Source organism: Natrix helvetica (assembly GCF_964273705.1).
Source record: "Natrix helvetica genome assembly, chromosome: 8".
Classification (NCBI taxonomy): Eukaryota; Metazoa; Chordata; class Lepidosauria; order Squamata; family Natricidae; genus Natrix; species Natrix helvetica.
Window position 1 is genome coordinate 8754516 of NC_138559.1, and position 26562 is coordinate 8781077.

Sequence of the window (26562 nt, forward strand, 5' to 3'; positions counted from 1 at the left end):
AGATTTCAACCTTCACAGCTTATCCCTACAACACAGATAGGATTTCTCTTGTGATACCTGACAACAAAAGTCCCACTGAACTTGATAAGGTTACTTCAGAGTGTGAAATGTTCCTCAATTAAGGTATCTTTAACCAAAAACTTGTGAATAAATCCTACTGAATTCTGTTCTTCTTTTTTCTAGTTAACATGAAATGAGCAGCCATGGGCGAACAGACGGCAATATAAATTTAATCATCAATATAAATCAATCAATCAATCAATCAATCAATCAATCAATCAATAAATAACAGAGATGCCTTGTTAGGGGCTTCCCATACACCAGGGGTGTCCAAACTTGGGAACTTTAAGACTTGTGGACTTCAACTCCTCGGCTGGGGAATTCTGGGAGTTGAAGTCCACAAGTCTTAAAGTTCCCAAGTTTGGACACCCCTGCCATACACCCTCCATACAAACCTGCACATGCTTTTTCTAAACAAGGGCAGTCAAATAAGCAGTCCAGAGAGGGAGATTTAAATCTCTGGGCTGAATTTCGATTTTAACGTTTTGTTTCTTAAAACCGGGGTTGCTTGTTTAAAAAAAAAAAACCTAAAGCAAAACGCAGCTCTAGCCTCAACTATGTTGTTCCGTTCATAGGCAGCAGCCAGCGGCCGTTTGATTTCAAGCCCCATCATCATGGGAGCAGTGAAGTAGGAAGGATTTCACCCCACCCCCCACCCCCATGGCTCTTGTTTCTGCGCGATGAGTGCAGCCGACTAGAGAGGCGCGGCTAGAGCGACGGATGGGTGAGTCTCGTTCTTCCTTTTTGGGCCGCTGCGCGCTGCGGCCTCGTCCCGGCGTTTTTCAGCACCATGGTCAGCAACAGAAGCGCGACTGTTGGGAACGGGGAGAAGTGGGGGTCACAAATTAAAGCCAATAATCCTGGAGACCAAAACAGCAGGTCCCCGGGGATATCGGCCTTCAAGCTGCCCCTCCCGATTCGCCGCAAGATTACGCAGAGACATACACAGACACATGAGATCTCACTTAAAACAGGGCGTCTCGTCTTCCAATCCTCCCCTCCTCCTGGGATGTCCTGTTTGGAGGTCCTATGGGGAAGCATCCTGTAATACCGCTTACATGATTTCTCCCTCTATGCTAACCCCCCCTCTCTCTCCCCCCTCTCTCCATAAACCCACAAGCATCATCTCTATTTATTGAAAAATAAAAGAGTAAGCCCTGATTTTGCAAGCTTCGGTATTTGATTCCAGCACACAAGCCAAAACATGGCTTACTTAGGGAATAGCACAATTTCCCGGTGCAGACATGGGGAATTTTTATTTATTTATTGACTTACTTATTCTTATTCATTTATTGACTTATTTATTCTTATTTATTTATTGACTTATTTATTCTTATTTATTTATTGACTTATTTATTTATTTATTGACTTGTTTATTTATTTTTTGACTTACTTACTGTATTTTATTAATTTAATTTAATAACTTAAGCTGGCGAACATATCCAATACACCTACTTCCTCTGCCTCCCCCCCCCCCTTAAAACTACAACCCTGTGAAGTGGGTTGGGCTGAGAGAGTCACCTAGCTGGTCTGAGCTATGTATCTTTTGATAAAATAAATTCCAAGATGGAAAGCACAGTGGGGGCATTCAGTTATTATTCTGAATGTCACAAAATCAGTAACATCCTTATCCCAACCTAAGATAGGGCTTTGTCAAGTGTCCAGCCTTGTCTGGCTCAGGTTTGAAGTGCAATTATAAAAATTATATATAATTATATAATGTATTATATCTACATCTACATCTATCTATCTATCTATCTATCTATCTATCTATCTATCTATCTATACACTTTTATACAGTATTTATATTAATTTATAATTTATACAATATTTATATTATTGTAATGTAATATAAACCAACATCTCCACATAGCATCATGCTGGGAAAGCAGGGCGTATGGGGACCCACAGACTGGATATGCCACAACTAACAATTATAATTTGGTTTGGATATGTTAACATTGTATTTCCATTGTTGGGGGCAGTATACTGATTCTGTAAACTACTTACAAAGGGCTATAAAGCACTGTTAAGTAGTATATAAGTGCTATAGCTATGCTATTCTATTCTATTCTTGCCATGGGGGCACAGGGGTTAAAGTGCAGTATTGCAGGCTGACTCTGCCCACAGCCCAGAGTTTGATCCTGACCAGCTCCAGATTGACTCAGCTGTCCATCCTTCTGAGGTGGGTAAAATGAAGACCCAGATTGTTGGGGGAAATATGCTGACTCTGTAAATCTCTTAGAGAGGGCTGTAAAAGCACTATGAAGCAGTATATAAGTCTAACTGCTTTTGCTATTTGTATTTGTTCACTCATATTATTTCATCTGTAGACTGCGGAGAGTCCTTAGGGATTCAGCAGTCTGGATGATGATGATGATGATGATGATGATGATATGGCGTAATCTTTACATAACCACAATTAGAGATGTAAACTGATTCAATATATTAGGCTGAAATATGCTTGGCTATTTTGTGGCTTAGTGTATCTTACATATCAAACCAACATTGTTACTTTGGACTATTGTAAGAACCCAAACAGTCAGGACTACCTTACATGGAGCAAACTATATCTAGATCAATTTTAGCGACTGATCACAACCCTAAAAGCTTTTAGACAGGGAATTCAAATCATATTTGGAAGTTCTAAGAGGTGTAATCTGGGATAACACACACACACTCTCTAAGGGGGAAAGGTTATTCATTTCCATGATGTTATAGCATGGGACTAAGTGAATCATTGGCAAAAATATAATTGAAAAATTGATATTGCATGATCCAAAATACTCTAGATCAGGCAGGGGTGGGATTGAAAAATGTTAGCAACTGGTTCTCTGCCTGGTTGCTGGGTGGGAGTGGCCATGGTGTATGTGGTCGACTTGGTCTCCTACACCATGGCAGCGGCGGAGGGGCATTTTTGCCCTCCCCAGGCTCCAGAGCAGGGGTGGCGAACACGCGGCTCTCGAGCCGCATGCGGCTCTCGGCCAAAATGAATGCGGCTCTTTGCCTCTTATCATTATTTTGTATACTGTGGCTCTTTGCCAAGTTTGGATTTTGTCCCTTTCGGCGCTAAACCCGGAAGTATGGTCTTGCCCCGCCCCTGGCGACGTGACGACGCTTGGCTGCGCTCCACCAGCTCGGCTGGGAACGGAGACGTTTCTCTGCTCAGCAATGTCTTCAGTGGAGTGGTGGCAGCCTGGCAGCCTGAGCCTGCGTCCCTTTCAGGAGCTCCGCTCCGCTGAGGAAACGTCTCCGTTCCCAGCCGAGCTGGTGGAGCGCAGGCAAGCGTCGTCGCGTCACCAGGGGCGGGGCAAGACCGTACTTCCGGGTTTAGCGCCGAAAGGGAGCGCGTGGTGTGGCTCTCTGACTCTCACAGTTTAAAATTTTGGCTCTTTTTGTCGAACTTGTTCGCCACCCCTGCTCCAGAGGCTTTCCTCAAGCCTCTGGGAGGGCAAAAGCAGTCTCCCCCAGACTCCTGAGGCCTTCCAGAGGCCAGAAATAGGCCCATATCCAGACTTCTGGAACTTCTGGATGTCTCGTTTTTTGCTCCCCCGGAGCCTCTGTGTGGGCCCTGCACTTACCTTGCATGATGAATGGGCTGCGTGGAGACTCCCGGGAGGGAAGAACAGGGTGGGCGGGGCCAGCCAGTCCTTCCAACTACTGGTCTGGCAAATCAGATGCAAAATTAGCATCCCTATCAACCAAACCGGTCCGAACCGGCTGAATCCCACTCCTGAGATCAGGGCTGTCAAACTCGCGGCCTGCAGGCCAGATTTATTTATTTATTTATTATTCGTATTTATAGACCGCCCCCTCTCCCGAAAGGGACTCAGGGCGGTGTACAGTCACTAAAATGCGTTATAAAATACATACATAAAACAGTTAAATAATTAAATACGTAGGTGGAGGAGGTTGCAAGACTGTATATAGAATAATAAATATAATACATTAAAAACTCTAATAACCCAAGAGTTAAAATATTACCCCAAATTACCCATTAAAATATATCCATCGGGAGGTAAAAACTAAGAATGTGCCAGGCCAGCTAATCGAAACAGGTGAGTCTTTAATTTTTGACGGAAGGAACGGAAGTCAGTGGTAGTTCTAATGTCGGGGGGGGGAGGTCATTCCAGAGGGTTGGGCCCATCACAGAGAAGGTCCTACCCCTAGGCGTCGCCCGCTGGCACTGCCTAGTGGACAGCACCAGTAGTAGTCCCTCCCTGTGAGAGCGGATTGGTCGTAGGGATGTGTGCGGGAGGATACGATCCCGCAGGTAACTGGGTCCTGTGCCATGGAGCGCTTTAAAGATGGTAATCAATACCTTGAAACGCACCCGAAAAACCACAGGTAGCCAGTGCAGCTCGCGCAGGAGAGGTGTCACATGGGAGTATCTTGAGCTCCCCATAATCACCCGCACGGCTGCGTTCTGAACTAGCTGTAGTCTTCGGATGCGTCCCAAGGGAAGCCCCATGTAGAGGGCATTGCAGTAGTCCAGGCGAGACGTCAACAGCGCATGAGTGACCGTGCGTAGGGCATCCCGGTCCAGTAGGGGGCGCAATTGACGCACCAGGCGAACCTGGTGGAACGCCCCCCTTGCCACGGCTGCCACATGGTCATCCATAGACAGCCGGGCATCTAGGAGGACGCCCAAATTGCGCGCCCGCTCCACAGGGGGGGTTGTTCACCCCCTATGGCCAGCGATGGAGTTAGCTGGCTGAACCGGGGTGCCGGTAGCCACAGCCACTCAGTCTTGGAGGGGTTGAGTTTGAGTCTGTTGTCCCCCATCCAGACCCCGACGGCTTCCAAACACCGGGACATCACTTCGACAGCCTCGTTGGGGTGGTTTGGGGTTGAGATGTACAGCTGCGTATCATCAGCCTACAGATGGTATTCAACCCCCAAACCACGGATGATCTCCCCCAGCGGCTTCACATATGCGTTGAACAGGAGGGGCGAGAGGACCGACCCCTGCGGCACCCCACAAGAGAGTGGCCTCAGGGTCGACCTCTGCCCCCCTGTCAACACACATTGCGTCCGGTCAGAGAGGTAGGAGCCGAACCACCGTAGAACGGTGCCTCCGACTCCCATCCCCCCCAGCCGGCGCAATAGGATAGCATGGTCGATGGTATCAAAAGCCGCTGAGAGGTCTAATAGGACCAGGATAGAGGAACAACCTCTATCTCTGGCCCTCCAGAGATCATCAACCAACGTGACCAAGGCTGTCTCTGTGCTGTGCCCGGGTCGGAAACCGGACTGGCGTGGGTCTAGATATTCGGATTCGTCGAGGTGTCGTGGAAATTGCTGCGCCACCACATTCTCAACAACCTTCGCCAAAAAGGGAAGGTTGGAGACTGGACGGTAATTAGCTAGTTCCGTTGGGTCCAGTGAAGATGCGCCTCATGCTGGCCACACCCAGTTTAGCAAAGGGAAAAAACTCCCAATATGTCACATGACACTGCCATGACGATGCAGGTTTGACACCCCTTCTCTCGAAAGAGACCTGCGCTCATTTTACAACGGACAGATTTTTATTGTATAATGTTAATGAATTAACAGCAGTACTAAATGCTGATGCAATGGCTTCAGGAGTTTTATCTTTCTATGCTAACCTCTCCTATCTCCGTACCATTTTAAAATAATAATTTAGGTTCCAGTTTGGGAGCTAGAAACACTTTGGAGATATTGCTGGGGGATCTGTCGAAGGACTTCCTGACTCGTCCCCTAACCCGGAATGAAGCGTGTCTTGTTCTTCTCCGTGTGGCCGTCTTTGGAGCCACCACCTACTTCAGTATAAAGTGGGTCTCGGATGCCCTAGACCCTGCCCAGAAGCAAAGAATCCAGTTGAAGAAAAGAGTATGTACGACAAGTATGTTTTGTAGCTGGGTTCCCATGGTTAAATTAGAGCCACTACTGAATCTTGATTTGTCTAATATTTTTGACAAGTTCTAACAAAATCACTATATAGGGATGTGGTGGCTCAGTGGCTAAGACACTGAGCTTGTCGATCAGAAATGTTGGCAGTTCGGCGGTTTGAATCCCTAGTGCCGCGTAACGGAGTGAGCTCCCGTTACTTGTCCCAGCTTCTGCCAACCTAGCAGTTCGAAAGCACATAGAAAGTAGAAAAATAGGAACCACCTTTGGTGGGAAGGTAACAGTGTTCTGGGCGCCTTTGGCATTTAGTCATGACGGCCACATGACCACGGAGACTTCTTTGGACAGTGCTGGCTCTTTGGCTTTGAAACAGAAATGAGCACTGCCCCCTAGAGTAAGGAACGGGTAGCACGCATGTGCGGGGGAACCTTTACCTTTTTAACAGAATCACTGCTCCTTCTTAAACTCTTTTTTGTTTGCTGTATCCTAACTTGCCTTTTAAAAAAAAGCAGAAACAAAAACACTATGATGGGTACCAGAAGCATAAAACAATCTACTTATGAGCTACAATGGCGCAGTGGTTAGAATGCAGTACTGCAGGCTCTTTCTGCTGACTGCCAGCTGCCTGCAATTTGGCAGTTCAAATCTCACCAGGCTCAAGGTTGACTCAGCCTTCCATCCTTCCGGGGTAGGTAAAACGAGGACCCAGATTGTTGGGGGCAAGAGGCTCACTCTGTAAACTGCTTAGAGAGAGCTGTAAAATGTGAAACACCATTCTCACTAGATTGAGGGCAAAAGAAGAAGGGGACGCCAGAGAATGAGGTGGCTGGATGGAGTCACTGAAGCAGTTGGCTTAAATGGACTCCAGAGGATGGTAGAGGACAGGAAGGCCTGGAGGAACGTGGTCCATGGGGTCACGATGGGTTGGACACGACTTCGCAACGAACAACAACTATATATATATATTTGAAGACATGGCAGGTTAAATTCCAGATTCTGTAACAGTGAATAAATAGAGAAATAAAATAAGAAAAGGAAAAATTATAAAGAGGCTTCTGATCTTTTTAGCAGCTGTTACAAGCATTATAAGAGGGGCTTCTTCAAAATAATTATGCTCCATTCTCATTGCCTGTTTGATGCTGCTGAAAAAAAGCCGCTTGCTTCTCAGTAACCGTGTAGAATTATTATTATTATGGAAGACCGACAATCATTTTCTGAAGCCATGCTGGGCACCTGTGCTGAATATAGTAAGGACCAGTTAGCAATTAAAGCTCATTAAAACGAAAGTGCCCCGTCAAGCCAAACAGCAGGTTTCAACCTTGAAATTATGCTTGAATTTAGTTCCCCCTTTTTTTATCTCCTCGGACAGGCGGAAGACCTGATGAAGCAGATTGGAATAGAGAAGCTGAAGCTGACGGAGCACGAGATGAACATCGTTGCTCATTTGGTGGTTCCCAGGGACATCAAGGTAAGGAGGAGGAGGACTGCTGCCTCCCTGGTCCCAGCATCAACTGTGACATGCGATTCTATGTGCGGTTAGCTGGACAGCTAGAAAGAGCAGTTGGGCCCTTGACTGGCTGCTGAGCAAACTCAAGAGAGACGGTGGCAACAGCATGGAAAGTCTGCTTAAAGGAGATTAAAAGATTAACAGAGTTGGAAGGGACTTTGTAGGTCCATGATGGCAAACCTATGGCATGAGTGCCAGAGGTGGCACGCAGAGCCCACTCTGTGGTCAGCTGGTCTTCTGGTTTTCAGCCAGCTGCTCTTCATGGTTGCCGGAGTACCAGAAAACAGCTTGAAAATGTCCAAAAAACAGGCTGTTTTTTTGGGGGGGGGGGGTTCTGGGCCTTTTTGGGGTCGTTTTCAGGTTGAAAACGGCTGAAAAATCAGCCTAAAAACAGCCCAGAAAACAGTTTGAAAATGGCCCGGAAAATAGTCCGGAAAACGGTCTGGAAAATGGCCTGAAAATGGACCTAAAAACGGGCCGAAAACTGGGGGGAAAGCAGACATATGCACGTCGGCCAGCTGGTCTTCAGCTTTCTGGTGCTCCAGCGCATGCACATACACACACATGCACACACATTCCGGTTTGAGCACTTGATCCCGAAAAGGTTCACCATCACTCTTGTAGGTCATCTAGTCCAGGGGTATCAAACTCAAGGCTTGGGGACCGGATCCGGCCTGCAGGGTGCTTATATCTGGCCCACAGGGCTGACCTGGAATTAGCAAAGGACTGGTCTACAGTGCCTCTGGTAGCCAAAACGGGGTGTGGGAAGGGGGCTCACACAGCCTCTCTGCACGCTGTTTTAAGTCACGCTGTTTGCAGCACTCTGCTGGCCAAAAACAAAGTCATACACAGTCCCCGACACTGTGTTTTGGCTGGTAGGGTGCTGCAGGAGGCTTCCATCCTGTCTCTCCCCTCCCTGGCCAGCCTGTGGAAGAGAATGCTGATCCATCCTTGGAAGAAATCCAGTTTGATACCCTTGATCTAGTCCACCACACCCCGCCCCCTCACGCAGGAGACCCTACACCTGTGATAGCGAACCTATGGCACGTGTGTCACAGGAGGCAGGCGAAGCCATTTCTGAGGGCACGCAAGGCGCTGCCCTGTCAGCTCTAGCGCGCAAGCGTGGACTGGCCAGCTGATTTTGGCATTGATTTTCGGCCATTTTTCTCCCTCCGGAGGCTTCAGGGAAGCCTCCCAAAGCCTCCGAAGAGCGAAAAATGGCTCAAAAATGGCAACACGGAAGTCGAAAAATAAGCCGTTTCCTGCCTCCGGAAAGCTTCTTGTGGGCATCTTTGCTCTCCCCAGGCTGATAGAAAGCCCCTGGAGCCTGGGGAAGGTGAAAAACGGGTCCACCATGCTATCACATGCCAAGAGCATAGGGAGGGCTGGTGGGGTTGCATGAGCATGCACTGGGAGAGGGTGCATAGAATTATGGGTGTGGGCATGTGTGTACACCAGGGTGGGTTCCTGCCAGTTCTAACCTCTTCTATAGAAGAGGTTCCACAAATCTACAGTGCTGTTTAGAACCCGTTCCAACTCCCTCCCCCTGTCCGTCCGCACATCATCAAGATGAAGAGCAAGAGGAGGAATTCTGGGAGTTGAAGTCCACAAGTCTTAAAGCTGTCAAGTTTGAACATCCCTGGGGTTTTTTTTTCTAAAGGGCTAGGGGTGCAAGGGCCTTGTAACTTGACAGCTTTAAGACTTGCGTGCTTCAAATGCCAGAGTTTTTGAGCCAACATTTTGGTTGTTAAGCAAGAGCGTTGTTAAGTGAGTTTCACCACATTTTACAAGTTGGCCACGCCCACCCAGTCACATGGCTGCCAAGCCATTCCCACTCGGTCACATGGCTGGCAAGCCACTCCTACAAAGCAGGCCACATCTACAGAAGAGGTTCTAAAAATTTTTGAAACCCACCACTGGTGTACATGATCCCCCCGTGCTTCCCCCACTTTTGGCATGCAATGGCAAAAAGGCTAGTCATCACTGCCCTACACCATTTCAAGTCACCATTATTGACATCTCTTCTGGAGGGATGAAGCTCCCACAACTTCCGAAGGCAACTTCTGTTCCATGGGTTGATTGTTCTCCCTGCCAGAAATTTTCACCTTATTTCTAGGTTGAATCTCTCCTTGGTCAGTTTCCATCCATTATTCCTTGTCTGGCCTTCAGGTGCCATAGACAAAGGAAGGGTCTATCCACCCTGGATTTAGATTGGCTTGGCATCCATATGCAGGTCTTGGTGGTGCAGTAGGACTGGATCCCAGAGGCCAGAGGACCAAATGGTGACCTGACAGTAGCACATTGACCTGATATCCATGTCTAAAGTAGTGTGGGATAGGCAGAAGTTCCGTGACTCTCACCCATCTCTCTCCCTTCCAGGGGTGTCCAGAGAACGTGGAGGAAAATCAAATCAAGATGGCTGCCATGACTGTATGATCAAATCTCCCCTAGTATTTCATGCAAAGTGGAGCTTTGACAGCATGGTTGTGGACATCATTTTCACTTTTTGGAACTGTCCCGTGGACATCTCTGTTTTCATCTTGTTTTTTAAAAGAGGGTGACTGTGGGGTAGAACTATCCGACCTATTATTCAGAGGGTGTAGGAATACTGTATCCATCAAATGGAAAATGGTTTCAAGAGTAATTAACTATTATTATCTATCTATATAAAAATGGCTGTGTGTGTGCATGTTCCAGCATAGCTCTGGAATGCCTCCAGCAATTTCAACCAAACATAGATGACTTACTCTCTGGAAAACACCCATCTGGGGTGTAACACCCCTCGGGGTGTGTGTTCTGTTAAGATACAGCCTGTTGTGCCTTAAAACGACTTCTACTATACTGCCGTAAAATGGCTTCTATTGTACAGCGCAGTGGAGTTGCCATGGTAACGGCTTCACAGTACTCCACAGGGGGGCTCCCTCTGGTAAGGAGGAAAATCCAACATTAGAAATTATATTTGGGCCGGAAATTTCCCCCTTATAAATAAATACCCAGACAAGGTTATTAACTAGTCAAAAATTGTCAGGTTTCCTAAAAATGCGCTAATTGATTCATGAGTATCGAGCCAAGTTTCAACACAAAACTAGTCATTTATTAGGAGCACCATAGGCAAGATCTTTTCACAGTCAAATCTAAGCTTTGTTTGAATTATAGCTGAATTTTAACCCTGTTCCTTCCCTCCCCTCAGTCTGTGTCATAAATCACATGCCACAATGAGGTGCACCCTTCCCAAGCCTGCTGTAGTCATCTGAGATCGGACTTCAGCCAACAGTATGAGTAGAATGCGCTCCCCCACTTCTCTCACTATGGCAACATTGGGAGTTGACATCAATAAGATTACCTCCAAACCAGACTTTCCCATTGAGGTAGCCCTCAACTCAGGTTTCAATATTCATGGGGAGAAAAAGTCAAGAAAAAGTCCAGGGGCGAGGGAAAGAAGGAGAGTTAGCAGAACTCTCTGCGGGTCCATCTGAAGTCCAAAATTTGGATTTGGCCAAGTTTGGAATCCAGCTGTTCTTACTAAATGGTTCAGAACCTTTTTCTCATTTCAGTCCTCCATAAACCTGTCCTATTTTCAGGTCACTTGGAATGATGTTGCAGGCTTAGATGAGCTGGTCAGTGAACTTCGGGATGCCGTAATCTTACCTTTGCAACAGACACGCTTGTTTGAGCACTCCAAACTCTGCCAGCCCCCAAAAGGTACCCTTGGCATGTCTTCATTTTAGAGTCCCTTAGGGATCCAAATGAATCATTTCAGCCTTGCCTTCCAGCTTCTGTCTCAGTTTATCCCATGTCAATGTAATTTTTATTTAGTTGTCTACACTATCGATGTCGACAGCCAAATATACCGAAGCTTTTAGGAAAGCCCCCAAAATTCAAAAATAGTTGGAGGAATTAACAGTACGAAAAATTGACATGAATCCTGAGCTGTTTCTTTGGAGAATAATAAAAGGAAGCAAAGAAATTCACTATATTATGCTTCATATAATTATGGCAGCCAGAATCTCATTCGCCCATAACTGGAAACAAAAAAACCATCCTCTCAAACGCAGACATCATTAAAAAAAAAAAGGTTGCTAGAATGGGCAGAAATGGATAAATTAACGATGGAACTAAGGGACAGAGAGGAAAGAGTATTACACGATATGGAATAGGTGGTATAATTGGCTCGAAGAGATGTAAAATTAATGCATAATGAGTGTATAAAAAATGTCACAAAAGGAGATGGTATATAATCAATAAAGATGTAAATGTTGTGTATAGGTTGTATATATTCTAAAAATTATAATCATGAAACAAGGAGGTATATATGAATGAATCAATGGGCCGTAGAATGGAAAAGTAGGAATTAGAAAAAAGAATACCGATAGCGGGAAGCTGTAAAAGTGTAATTGTGATTACACAATTGTGATTTTAATATTTAGAAATGCTGAATAAAAATGATATTAAAAATAAATAAATAAAGGAAGGCACCACATACAGGTAGTACATTTCAGTTGCTAAGCAAGGCAGTTCTTAATTTAGCCCCATTTTATGACCTTTTGCCATAGTTGCGAAGTGAATCATGTGGTCGTTAAGCGAATCTGACTTCCCCCATTGGTTTTGTTCCTCAGAAGCTCTCTAGAAAGGTTGCAAATGACAATCTGATCCAACCTCAGGAGGCTGCAACCATTATAAATACAGGCTGATTGACAGCACCTGACATTTGATCATGGGACTATGGGGAATGCTGCAGTGGTCATAAGTAGAATTGGTCATAAGTCTCTGTTTGCGGTGCTGTTGTAATTTTGAACCTTGATTAAATGAATGGCTGTAAGTCAGGGGTGTCCAAACTTGGGAACTTTAAGACTTGTCCACAAGTCTTAAAGTTCCCAAGTTTGGACACCCCTGCTGTAAGTTGACAACCAGCATTAGGGAAATACCTCTATATTTCATTTTGTACGTGGAACGATTGGTCCTGAGGCATTAAACGTAAAGCGTTAATCCATCTCATTATTTCAAATACTGAGTGACTCAAATACTGAGTTGGAAGGGACCTTGGAGATCTTCTAGTGCAGTGATGGCTAACCTTTTTCTCCTCGCATGACAAAATTCCACATGTGTGCACAATAGTGCACATGCATGCCCACTCCCATAATGCCATGCACTCCCCTGCACATGTGCGCATGACCCCCCGCACTCCCTCCATCCCCCCATGCATACATGCGACCCAGCGGTGGGTTTTGGGAGGCACTACTGCCGGTTTGCTTGTGTGTATGCGTGCTATGCATGCATGTGCATTGCAATTAAAATTATTCTGCACATGCACAGAACTGAAAAACAAGATGGTGGCGCCTACGGCCGAACCACTACCGCTTCAGCTGAATGTGTAGCAGACAATTTTGTGTACTATGCTTAGGTAGTTAATCAGCGTAGTTCTGGGTTGTCCAAGGCCAAAATTTCGAAACCTGGTGCCATAAGGGATTCTGTTGTGAGCAGAGGAGTGAAGGACTCTTCTCGTGAAATACCTCTGGACTCACTCAATCATATTAATGTCCAATGTATAGTGTGGATTTCATGCAGACAAGCTGTATTCGAAAATTGGTCTAGCAAAGGTTTTGTTTGCCCTAGTTTGCAGTACAATGTTACCGGAGAAGAACCTTTGCTAAATTAGTTACCGTATTTTTCGGAGTATAAGACGCACCGGAGTATAAGACGCAGCAAGGTTTTGAAGAGGGGAAGAAAAAAAGCTTGCACGGTGCTCCTGGGGGTGGGAGTGGGGTGGGGGTGCAAAAAACGAAAAAAACCCAGCCCATTTAGGTTTAGGAAGCTTATAGAGTGCTCCTGCGGGCTGGGGAGGGGGTAAAAGTGAGCAGAAAACAGGTCATTTCTTGGCTCATTTCTTCCCTCCCCAGCCCCCAGGAGCTCTCTAAAAGGCTCTGCACAGCCATTCTGGTGAAGGGGGTGGGGTTTGGGGAGGCAAAAAATGCTGTATTCAGTGTATACGACGCACCCAGATTTTCAGCCTCTTTTTTGAGGGAAAAAGGTGCGTCTTCTATTCCAAAAGATACGGTAACAATTGTTCATCTGACCAGGAAAATCTACAGGCTGGGTCACATTCTTTTCCTGAATCAATATAAAGGCTCTTATCTTGAATTCATTAGGAGGTGGGTGGTAGGAAAACTACCGGCTCATCTATGGCTTTCCCTTTTATTTAGGTGTCTTACTGTATGGACCTCCAGGATGTGGCAAGACTCTCCTTGCCAAAGCAATGGCTCAGGCCTCCAACTGCAGGTTCATCAACCTTCAAGCCCCCACCTTGATGGATAAATGGTACGGAGAGTCACAGAAACTCACAGCTGCCGTTTTCTCTCTGGCAATCAAAATCCAACCCTGCATAATTTTCATTGATGAGATAGGTAAGATCCTACTCTGTCGTTCTTGATAGGTAAGATCCCACTCTGTCGTTCTTATGTATCACATGGTTGTTGTTAGTTGCGAAGTCGTGTCTGAGCCATTGTGACCCCATGGATAACGTTCCTCCAGGCCTTCCTGCCCTCTACCATCCTCTGGAGTCCATTTAAGCTCACGCCGACTGCTTCAGTGACTCCATCCAGCCACCTCCTTCTCTGTCGTCCGCTTCTTCTTTTGCCCTCCATCGTTCCCAGCAGGAGGCTCTTCTCTCTTCTAGGACTGACCGGTTGGATCGCCTTGCAGTCCACAGGACTCGCAGGATGAGACACTCTGCTAAACAAAAGAGACCAATATCTGGAGAAAAGCAGTAATTCCATTTTGTTGATCCATTATTTTAATGTTCTACCCATTTCCGGCAGATGCTTTCCTGAGGAACCGATCCAGAACTGATCATGAAGCCACAGCTATGATGAAAGCAGAATTCATGAGTCTCTGGGATGGGCTGCAGACGGCATCTGACTGCCAGGTGAGGCTTGGCACTTGAATCCATTAATGCAAATTGAGTCCAACCCAGCTTTAAAAATATGGACCATTCGTTCTTCCACCAAAGCCATAGTTCTGTGCATTTCCCTGGTTTGCACATTTGGCTCAACCAACATACTGGAAAAAAAGGAAACGTTCAAACATCACAAATAAATTAAAACTATGTGACCACTTGAAGGTTAACAAATGGTGATGTGGTGACCAGTTTCAGCCACCACACTATTAAAAAGGTGTTGAGACTCTAGAAAGAGTGCAGAGAAGATCAACCAAGATGATTAGGGGACTGGAGGCTAAAATATATGATGAACGGTTGCAGGAACTGGGCATGGCTAGTCTAGTGAAGAGAAGGACCAGGGGAGACATGATAGCAGTCTTCCAATATTTGAAGGACTGCCACAGAGAAAAGGGGGGGGGGGTTCAAGCTATTTTCCAAAGCACCTGAAGGCCAGACAAGGAATAATGGATGGAAACTGAATAAGGAGAGATTCAACCAGGAAATAAGGAGAAATTTTCTAATCAACCAATGGAACAGAAGTTGCCTTCAGACGTTGTGGGAGCTTCATCCCTGGAAGCTTTCAAGAAGAGATTGGACTGTCATCTGTCAGAAATGGTGTAGGGTCTCCTGCTTGGGTGGGTGGGTGGGGGTTGGACTGGATGACCTAGACTGTAGTGCAAAAAAAATATTAAAAGAATGGAAAATCAACCCTCTTAGGTTTGGCTTGCGTTGTGGGTTTGAAAAAGACATTTTGGTTATTCAATTATGGTTATTTTAATTCTGTTCTTCTCTGTTTTGTTGACAACGGTTTAATTTTCTTGTGTTTTTACGGATTGTTGTAAGCCGCCCAGAGGGTAATTGTATACATTTTCTAATAAGTAACAGTAATGAACAAATTAAAGTTTTAAAAGACATATAAGTGTAGATGTTCAGTGAAAAAAAAGCATTTTTTCTCATGTTAAATTACTAGATTTAGGTGGTTGACACAATCACCAATCCTGATGTTTATGTATGAGTCAGTCAGTCAGTCAGTCAATCTGTCTTTCTTCTACCTACCTTCATACCTACCTACCAACCTACCAGTGGCAGGTTGCCATTTATTTTACTACCGGTTCGCTCGTGCCCGCGTCTGGACAGTGGGCGGAGCCACCTGTCACCGCCACTACTGGTTCTCCCGTTCTGGGGCAAACTGGCAGCAACCTACCTCTGCTACCTACCTACCTACCTACCTACACTGTTTTCCCAAAAATAGGCCCTGCCCGAAAATATTTAAACACATGGACAGCTGGTCCCTGCCATTTCCTCTAGTTGCTTGCCACACAAACACGAGATGAAGAGGCAAGGCCGCAGGGAGGGGGAAGGGAGGGGGAACATGCCCCATGCACCCCAAACGCCCTTACCTAACGGCCGCTCCCACAACCCTAGCGACCACACCCTTTCTGTCATACTAATGGCTACCGCAAAATGAATGGCAGGTCCAGTGACACGCAACACAGCAGCAGCCATGAGGTGACCACACTCGCCACCTTCTGCACCTCAAAAATAATAAGACCTCCCCAAAAATAAGGCCAAGCCCTTATTTGGGGGGTCAAAAGAAAGTAATATCCTGTCTTTTGGGGGAAATACGGTATCTATCTATCATCTATCTATCTATCTATCTATCTATCTATCTATCTATCTATCATCTATCCATCTCTATCAATCTATCTCTCTATCTATATCTATCTATCTATCTATCTATCTATCTATCAACTATCTATCTATCTATCTATCTATCTATCTATCTATCTATCTATCATCCTATATATATATATCTATCATCTATCTATCTTCCTATTATATCTATCTATCTATCTATCTATCTATCTATCTATCTATCTATCTATCATCTATCTATCATCTATCTATCATCTATCTATCTATCTATCTATCTATCTATCTATCTATCTATCTATCATCTATCATCCTCTATCTATCTATCTATCTATCTATCTATCTATCTATCTATCTATCTATCTATCATCATCATCTATTTCAGGTAATGGTGCTGGGAGCCACCAATAGGCCTCAAGATGTAGACCCAGCCATCCTGAGGAGAATGCCAACGACTTTTCACATTGCACTACCTGTGAGTAGACATGACTTCTCTTCCCACAAACCCTCTTCCCCAACCACCCACATTGCTGGATAGTAAGACTTCACCTCCAATATGGACTTTGCAAGATCCAGTCAGGTTCTTCGGAGAGAATGTACCTGAAATCAGAAGGTTTGTGGCAGGGAGGCCTAGATGGCCCCAAAAATAATTGCAAAAACCACAGAAAGCAACATATATAGAACATTTCAGATTTAAATGTCTCCCAACACAGATAGGAAGATTGGAAAAAGCAGGAGGTCAGCCAGGTTAGGGTAGTGGTGGTTAAGCAACAAAGCCTCACCTTGAGCCAGTCACTCTGACTCAGCCCTAGGAAGGAAGTAATGGCAAACCACTTCTGAAATATTGCTAAGAGAACTGCGGGGACCTATCCAGACAGTTAGCAAAAGTCAAGACTGATTCAAAGGCACCAAATTTCTCTCTCTCTCTCTCCTCTCATTTTTGGTGTCGTGTTTACAATCCCATTCTCTGCTCCAACAGACCCAAAGGCAGAGACAAGATATCCTGAAGCTGATTCTTGCTGGAGAAACTGTAAGTTTCCTGCTTCCTTCCCATTTTTTTCAACTTAGATCTTATTAAAGGAAAGAGCTGTGATCGTGTCTGTTGGTGATACATATCTTGCTAAAAACCTTTTATGCAGTGGAATACGAGCTTCTGTTATAGACATATTGTTATCTTTCCTGGGGAAAGACCCTATTTGAATATATATATTCCATTTGTTCTATTAATGAGAGAGAAAGAGAAGAAAGAAAGAAGGAAAGAAAGAATTACTATTAGAAAGTGGGGGGTAAAGAAGTTTAAACAAGGCAAGTACCGTATTTTTTTGGATTATAAGACGCACCGAAGTATAAGACGCACCAAGATTTTGAAGAGGCAAATTAAAAAAAAAAGGTTTTTGCACTCTGCAGACCTCCCCAAAATGGCCCATTTTTTTGTGAAAATGGGCCTTTCCCCCCTCCCCCAAAATGGCATGCATAGCCCTTAGGAGGCTTATAGAGTGCTCCTGGGAGTTGGGGGGGGGGGCAAATTGAGCAAAAACCGGCCTGTTTTTTTGCTCATTTCTGCCCTCCCCAACCCCCAGGAGCACTCTGAAAGCCTTCTAAAGGCTATGCACGGCCATTTTGGTGAAGGGGGCAGGGTTTCTGCCGGCAAAAAAGTGCTGTACTCAGCATATAAGACGCACCCAGATTTTCAGCCTCTTTTTTGAGGGAAAAGGGTGCATCTTATACTCCGAAAAATACGGTACATTCCACAAAAGGTTGGTTAGCATTCAATCTAGAGCAGCACGTTAAGTTTATTCATATTTTCGGCACTAAAATCCCAAACCTTCGAAACACAATGGATGCTTGCAGGTAGTCCCCAGGCTGTATGTGGTTGCCCTGGGCTTAATTCTAAAAGCTCATTCAAAGTTCTCAGTTTGGATCTATGGCAAGACCCATTCGATCAGTGGTTCCCAACCATTTTTGGGCCATGCCCCACCTAAGCATCTCTAAAACCCCGGTACTCCCCCCACCCCTCGGTGACATATCATTCTTACTATTCAAAAAGTGAACTCCTACTCCCACGGAGGAAGCCTAAAAGGCCAATAACTTGGTTTAAACAAGGTTCCAAAGAACATGGCAACCATGAAAGAGAAAAATAAAAAAATGAAAGAGAGTAGATTCTATGACCCCCCCCCCCCACCTCTCGTCCACTCGGTTCGAACCTGCAGCTTAGTGGGGAAATGCTTTGGTAGTTCAGTAGGTGGAGGTGAATCACACAGGCCTGGCAAAGCCTATGCATGCGTGGTCCAGCCCCAGATTGCTCTGAGAGAAAAAGTCTGGCAAAACACAGCCTGGGAAAACACAGACTAAAAATAACTGTAAATCCAGCAATTTCTTACTTAAACTTGGGTCCTGGTTCTGTATCCTCACTGCTGGGCTTCCCCCAGCAGCCATCCACTCTGTCTCCCCACAGAGCAGCTCTCCCTACAACCACCCAACAGCAAAACCCACAACAAAGAGAGAGAGAGGGGGGAGGGAGGGAGGGAGAGAGAGAGAGAGAAAGAGATATATCACATCTGAGAACACATTTGGTTGACTGGCAGTTGCTCCCTCCCCCTCCTAGGAAATGCACTTTAACAAAGACAACAATAGGTAAATGAAACACAGCTGTTTCATCACAAATATATAACAGTAATTAACGGGTTTTCAAAAATTCAGTTAAAACTCATTTTCGAATTGCCCCCCTGTGGGGCCTGGTCCCCAAGTTGGGAACTAGTGCATTAGATTTCTTTTCTACGTCCTACTGTTTGGACGATAAGGTGGTAATGGGAAGAAGTAGGTTCCCTATATAATTCTGGCTCTGGACCTAGCCACAGCTTGCTTCAGTCCTGCATATAATAATACAGCTTCTACAGAACATATTAACATCATCATCATCATAATCTTTTAATGACCCCATAATCCCTTGTGGAATGGAGTCTTGGCAACTGAATGAAGCGGAATGATTACTGGCCAGATCCCCCTCCCTGTCGCCAATGCGGAGTTATATTCAGCATATACATTCTCATCGTATCCAGAGAGAGAAATATCTGCCTCTACCTAGGATCGAACTCACAGTCTCCTAATTGTGAGGCAACAGCTCCACCCCTAGGCCACAGTAACCTATTTTAATATCAGGTGCTGTTAATTCCCTAATGTTGTCATTTTAAAGACCCAATGCGGAGGGATGGCCTAATTCTGTAGTCATTTCCTTACCCCTTCTCCTATGTTTGTTATTGCCAATACATTACAAAGAAAAGACTAGACTGCCTGATGGGGAGGGGGCACAGGATAGATCAGGCCTTGCCAAGAACAGGCAGAACATCCCACCAGAAGTGGCCTCTCTTCAAGAAGAGCCATCTCTCTGGAGTTGCCTGAGGTGACAATAGGAGCAAAATAGTTGAACACACCTGTTGTGCCCTGACAGTAGCCAGCGGAGCTCAGACTCAGACAGTGAGGAGGTTGGGGAGGAACATGGGCCATTCCTGGAGTCTGGGGAAGGCTCTGATGAGGGCTCTGCATCAGAGGCAGAGATGGGGCCAGGGCCGTCCGACAGTTATCAGCTACCTTCAGAGTCGGAGATAAGTGGGGCAGAAGAACAGCTGGAGCCTTTTCCCGATGTGCATATGCACAGAGCTGTCAGGAGAAGGGAACAATTAAGGAACAGGGGTTGAATCAGGAGTAAAGGCACAGGTGGACGCTGAATGGCCCCTCCCATAGGGAATAAAGAAGAGCAAAAGGGGAGTGGAGTTTGCAGGAGACTATTAGTTCACTTAGTCTGAAGATTTGTTTGTGACTCTCAGAGACTCCTTGCCAAGTATTTTCTTGTTCAGCATTTGGAAGATATCGGTCTGGCAGCTCTCCAAGCTGATAAGGTCTGTGGTTGTAAATTCACCCTTTACTTTACTTTACTTTTATTTAATTTATAAACCGCGCCCTCTCCCAGAAGGGACTCGGGGCGGTGTACAGTCATATTAAAACAACAATATAAATACATAAATATAGATAAATATAGATGGAGGAGGTAACATATAAACTGTACAATAATAATTAAAATTAGAATTAAAGATACATTAAAAACTACCCCTAAAAAACTACCCCAGAATAAAATGTTTGCCAGGAGGTTAAAAATGGGACTATAAATCGGCTAGGCCAGCTAATTGGAACAGGTGGGTCTTGAGTTTCTTACGGAAGGAGCGGAGGTCGGTAGTAGTTCTGATATCGGGGGGGAGGTCATTCCAGAGGGTTGGGCCCATCACAGAGAAGGCTCTACTCCTGGGCGCCGCCCGTTGGCATTGCTTAGTGGACGGCACCCGGAGGAGTCCCTCCCTGTGGGAGCGAATTGGTCGCAGGGATGTATGAGGTAAGATGCGATCCCACAGGTAACTAGGTCACTACCCTTGAAAAACTTTTTGCCGGGACTTTGCTGGATGTGAATGCTTAGAATTCACATTAGCCAAATAAAAAGGGTTTTTTTTTCGGGACGAGTCTGGTGAAGATTTGATCAGAACAAAACCCAGGTTTTCATTAACTGGGGATTTTTCCTCAGATGAGCAATGCCGTGAGCCTGAAGGAGCTGGCAGAGAAGACACGTGGTTACTCGGGCAGCGACCTGTGGGAATTGTGCCGGGACGCAGCCACATATCGTGTGCGTGATTATGTCCGAAAACAACAAATGAGGCAGATCGCCCACCTGCTGCACTGCAGAGGGAGCGTGGAGGAGACGTAAGCCATCTCTCTTTCCTTGTCTAAGTGTTAATGCTAGTGCTATTGGGTGACTAGGGTGGCATTGCTGGATGGACGGAGTCTTTGCATCTATCCACCTAACAACAACTTACTCTTGTCATTCTTGGGGGGGGGGAAGAATAAATAAACTTAATTTCATGCAACTGCCTGTTTTTTTTTTATAATCCCAACTCAGGACAAACTTGGTAAGCAGTAAGAACATTTCAACAGTTATGAATTAAAGTTCAGGCGTTGCAGTGGAAACTAAGAGCAGGGCGTTCTAGAGGGGAAGAAAGAGTGCAGAGAAGAGCAACAAAGATGATTAGGGGACTGGAGACTAAAACATATGAAGAACGGTTGCAGGAACTGGGCATGTCTAGCTTAAGAGAAAGAAGGACTAGGGGAGACATGATAGCAGTGTTCCAATATCTCAGGGGTTGCCACAAAGAAGAGGGAGTCAAACTATTCTCCAAGGCACCTGAGGGTAGAACAAGAAGCAATGGGTGGAAACTAATCAAGGAGAGAAGCAACTTAGAACTGAGGAGAAATTTCCTGACAGTTAGAACAATTAATCAGTGGAACAGCTTGCCTCCAGAAGTTGTGAATGCCCCAACACTGAAAGTCTTTAAGAAGATGTTGGATAGCCATTTGTCTGAAATAGTGTAGGGTTTCCTGCCTAGGCAGGGGGTTGGACTAGAAGACCTCCAAGGTCCCTTCCAACTCTACTATTGTATTGTATTGTATTAACTAACAAGAAAGCCTTTCCTTTCTTTTTTCATGCCCAGGGACATGGAAGAAAACCCCTTGAGGCCACTTACTCAGCTTGACTTGCTGCTCGCCCTGGAAAAAATGAAGGAGTCCAGAGGAGCCTCTTCAGCAAGGCTGACAGAGCCAGCTCTGAACTGAGTGGACGGGATTCCTCACCCGGAGAACAAAGATTAACCTCATTGCAACTGCTCTACTGCAGGGGTGTCCAACTTTGGCCACTTTAAAGACTTGTGGACTTCAACTCCCAGAATTCCCCAGCCAGCCAGCCATGAATTCTGGGAGTTAAAGTCCACAGGTCTTAAGAGTTGCCAAAGTTGGACACTCCTGCTCCACTGTAACTAAAGCTAAACAGAATGGGTAGCAATGAAGACATTCTTAAGAAAGCAAGTAGTGGGATGGTTCAACAAGGAAAAAAAATGAACACTATGCATGCAGGGTAGATTTTCACCATCTGAAGGGCGCTCCAAAAGTGCATGGGAGAGAAACTTGCAACATCTGGTGATGCTGCCTGAGAATTATGGGAATTATTGGGGTGCTGCAAAATTGAGCAACATCCCTGTCAAGAAAGTCACACGAATCAAGAGAGCCAAGAATATCACTCGTTGTTAGTTGCGAAGTCGTGTCCGACCCATTGCGGACAACGTTCCTCCAGGCCTTCCTGTCCTCTAACATCCCCTGGAGTCCATTTCAGCTCACGCCTAATGCTTCAGTGACTCCATCCAGCCACCTCCTTCTCTGTCGTCCCCTTCTTCTTTTGCCCTCCATCGTTCCCAGCATGAGGCTCTTCTCCAGGGAATCCTTCCTTCTCATTAGGTGGCCAAAGTATTTGAGTTTCCTCTTCAGGATCTGGCCTTCTAAAGAGCAGTCAGGGTTGATCTCCTCTAGGACTGACCAGTTGGATCGCCTTGCAGTCCAAGGGACTCAATGCAGGAGTCTTCTACAGCACCATAGAAATTAAGCCATTAGTTGAACTTTAAAATTAATTTTCAATATTTCCTCGTTGGAATTTCTCTCTCAAGGAAACAAATATATCTGTGAAACAAAAATGGGACTCGCAGAAGTCTTCCCCAGCACCAGAGTTCAAAGGCCTCCATTCTTTGGCGCTCAGCCTTCCTTATGATCCAACCTTCACAGCCATCCATTGCAACTGGGAAAACCACAGCATGTATCACTCATACAAAGTATCAACCCATCATAGTGAGATATTGTCTTAAGTAGCAAAGCATTCTTTATGAAGCAGTGCAGCTACTAACTAAAGGTAGTGTTAAAGTGGGAATAAACTAGCTGTGTTTTTTTAATCTAATCCCTTCCCCATTTTCTCTGCCTTTCCTTCAACAAAAGACCATGCAACAAAGCGATAGCAAATAATGTTTCACAGCTGTCCCACCCACCCATTCAAGGTTTTGCACCAACGTATAAGTAAAACATTTAAGAATTGAAAATATATCCCAATTTTAAAATTTGTTGTTATTTTATGTTTTCTTAATCTGTTACGTGAGAGGGCTTTTAAATCATTCCTGAAAAAATATTCTTGTCCTAGATCCCCACAGCTGAGAACCCATATACCTGTGATGGCGAACCTATGGAACGCATGCCATCACACTAGCTCAGTTCCAACGTGCATGCGCATGCGCCTCCCACCAGCCAGCTGGTCTTCCAGTCTCTGCCACGCATGTGCGGGGGGCAAGGTGCATGCGGCAAGGTGCATGCGGCACGTACTTGTATGTGTTGGGCACATGTGCAGGGAGCACTTGCATTCTATTTTGGGGCCTCACGCAGCGCTCCCGCGCCCAGTCTTGGCTTCCGGGTTTGGGGCAGGAAGCCTTCCAGGCCCAAAAGAGGGCCCCGGGATCACCATACGAGGCCCCCACATGCCCCATTGGGGCCTAGAAAGCCTCCTGCACCAACCTGGAAGCAAGTAATGGGAGAGGGAGGGGTTATGGTTAGGGATTGCACACGCATGTATGGGGGGTCGCATGCACATGCGCAGGGGGTGAGGCACACACGGGGAAGTAGTGTGTGCATGCACAGGGGCAGAGCGTGCATGGTGTCACAGACACATTGCATTACGGGTGAAGGCGCGGGTGCGCACTGTTGCACATGCAGGCACGTGCTTTCGGTACATGACGGCAAAAAGTTTAGCCATCACTGCCATATACAGTAGTACCTTGGTAGTCAATTGCTTTGGCACTCGACGTATTTGGACTTGAACATTATGTCCTGGTACTCATTGTTTGTTTAGTACTAGACGCACAAGCTAGAACTTGTTGGTGTCGGCTGCCTTGTGATTCACTGCATTATTCCTTAAGGGAAAAATTTGTTTGGTATTCATTGTTTATAGAAGTCAGCATGCCTCCCAGAACCAATTAACAATGGGTATTAAAGTACTACTTATCCAAATTTTATTTGGCAGCTTCTATACTCAGTTCTGTATTTCCTGAAGCTGCACTTTAAAAATAAATAAATATACTTCAAGTGGGTGGCCCCAACCTCAGGCAGTTCTGGACCATGCATTCAAAGCACATTTATTTATCGTTTTCGGACATAAAATAGATTTTATTTATTAAATTACTATATTGTCTGTCCCCTACAAGGTGACTCTGAATTAACTGGGCAATGGACTGGCAAACAGCCACACTGAAAGGCTAAGATATAATAGATACATAAGGGCAGATAAATCCTACTTCACTGAGGACATTTCCGATTTAGCCTCCTTCATATATAAGCACTCAGAAAGTTCATAATTTTTTCTCCTCTTTTATGCTGGTATAAATCTTAACACATTGTATTGTTTACATACATTGATATTTGAATAACATATGTAAAATTATTAAATAGATTAGAATGTTCAGGACAAAAAGAAATATATATTCTCTCATTACAATTTAGGATAGAAATGTTACTAACCTATTTTTTAAAACTTAAATCGGTAGTTGGGTGCCACATTGAAAAAGGACTGCTACAACTCACATCAAAATAATTAGAGGTTTTACACATAAGCTGATTACTTATTAAAGTTTCGTTTGTCCTGTGACTTTGCGTGTACTCGTGTATGTGTACAAGGTTAATAATTTCAATTAGTCTTAATTTTTATTTCTTCTTTTCTATTTTCTTTAAAGAATAATTTCATTTCTTTTTCCACCATTTGTCTTTGATAATATTTTGGCTCATTGTCCATCTCCATTTCTTTTGTCCCCTCTGTATAACTTTTATGGGGTTGTGATCTTCCCATGTGTTTGTTGTTATGTCTACTTCTTGGATGTCTACTCTCATTCCAGATGTCATCCACACATGTCTATTCTTGACCACGATTGATGTGTATTTGAATAGAATGTATATTGATTTGCTTTTAAATTTAGTTCTCTCCATGCATCCTGTAGGTCTAATTCCTGTGCCATCTCAAAGAATGTGCTTTGTAGTGTTCTTCATTTTTTAAAATGTCTTTTACTGCTTCTGTAATCTTTTTTAACATCCACAATTGTGTTGTAAGTCTCCTAATAAGCATATATTCTCATAGTCCATGTCTGTTATTTTTCCATGTAATCATTTGTAAAATTCTTTCTGTTTATTATTTGTAGCATATATTGCAGTCAAAAGTATTTGTTTCTGGTTTATTAATATCTCCACCATTAATATTCTTCTTCATCCACACATATTTGTTTCGGTTTTAACGATTCTCTGATGAAGAGGTTTTTTCTCTCTTATGGAATACCTCTTAAGTTTTAGAGTCCACTAAGCCTCAGTTAAAAGTTCCAATCACTGTTTCTGCTTTCTTTTGCAACCAGAATTTAACATAGCCAATGTTTTTTTTTTTTAAAAAAAGAATTTGGAGAGTACATCTTACAATAAGGAATTTAAAGATTTTTCCACTTCAAAATGCAGGAAATCATGTGAAGCACTTTCTTAAAGATGGACAGAGATGGCTTTGGAGAGCCCAGAAAATAGGTTAAGTGGAGGTGCTGGAAACCTATTTGTTTTTAAGTAGGAGAAAATGAGAAATTGTGGATACAAGGATAATGATACTTGACTTCCTCATAAGCCTGTTTTCTTCTCTTCCCAAGTACTGGGTTTCATCTTTGTTGGTTGTTGTTGTTTGCTGCCATCTCATGGTCAGAGGGCTTCTGATATTGCAAGTGGAGTCTGGCCTCAATATGGGATGCGGGGGCTCAGTGGCTAAGACAATCAGAAAGGTTGGCAGTTCGGCAGTTCAAATCCCTAGCACCATGTAATGGAGTGAGCTCCCATTACTTGTCCCAGCTTCTATCAACCTAGCAGTTCGAAAGCATGTGAAAATGCAAGTAGAAAAATAGGAACCACCTTTGGTGGGAAGGTAACAGTGTTCCTTCCGTGAGCCTTTGGCGTTTAGTTATGCCGGCCACATGACCAATGAGACGTCTTCGGACAGCACTGGCTCTTCAACTTTGAAACAGAGATGAGCACCGCCCCCTAGAGTCAGGAACAACTAGCCCACATGTGCAAGGAGAACCTTTACCTTATGGTGAGAGGGCTTCTGATGTTGTAAGTGGAGTCTGGCCTCAACGTTTGGGGAAAGAATTCCTTACAGCACCTGTTGCCTATATTTGCCTGCAATCCAGTCTGCCTAATAACAGATTTCTGTAGAATATAATGTTGTGCCAATGTGCTTGCAACTCATACATAAGGGCTTCCAAGATGAGAAGACTCAGTCCCTCTGGGGGCTTAAGCCCAAACCCTGTTAAACCTACAAAAGCCTCCCATTGAGCCACTGAAACAGGAAGCAGGAGCTAAATGCACCATCATGGAAGTCTGTAGAGATTCTCAGTCCTCCGGGTCTTGGTTGTTCCAAACATGCTTTTTCAGGAGGCAACTGGATTTTCTTGGTTTTTTCTTTGAAGAAGCTTCTTGGATGAAAAGTGAAACATCTTCAAAGAAAAAACAAGGAAGTCCAGTAGCTTCCTGAAAAAGTACCTTTGGGATAACCATGGTCTGGAGGACTAAAAATCTCTAGACTTTTAGCTATACAATTTGGGATGAATACCATTTG

General features: G+C 44.8%; 1 protein-coding gene across 1 annotated transcript; it reads left to right on the forward strand.

The window, feature by feature from the left end:
• Positions 1-850: 850 nt before the first annotated feature.
• On the forward strand, positions 851-24573 carry LOC309395976 (outer mitochondrial transmembrane helix translocase-like; the record flags this gene model as incomplete). The annotated part of the gene is made up of 10 exons (XM_081960688.1): positions 851-1076; positions 5708-5913; positions 7301-7399; positions 11020-11140; positions 13639-13839; positions 14254-14360; positions 16411-16500; positions 17005-17055; positions 20596-20771; positions 21557-24573. 10 exons carry the CDS (start codon positions 851-853, stop codon positions 21675-21677), a joined length of 1398 nt encoding a protein of 465 aa, XP_081816814.1. The 3' UTR covers positions 21678-24573.
• Positions 24574-26562: the final 1989 nt, after the last annotated feature.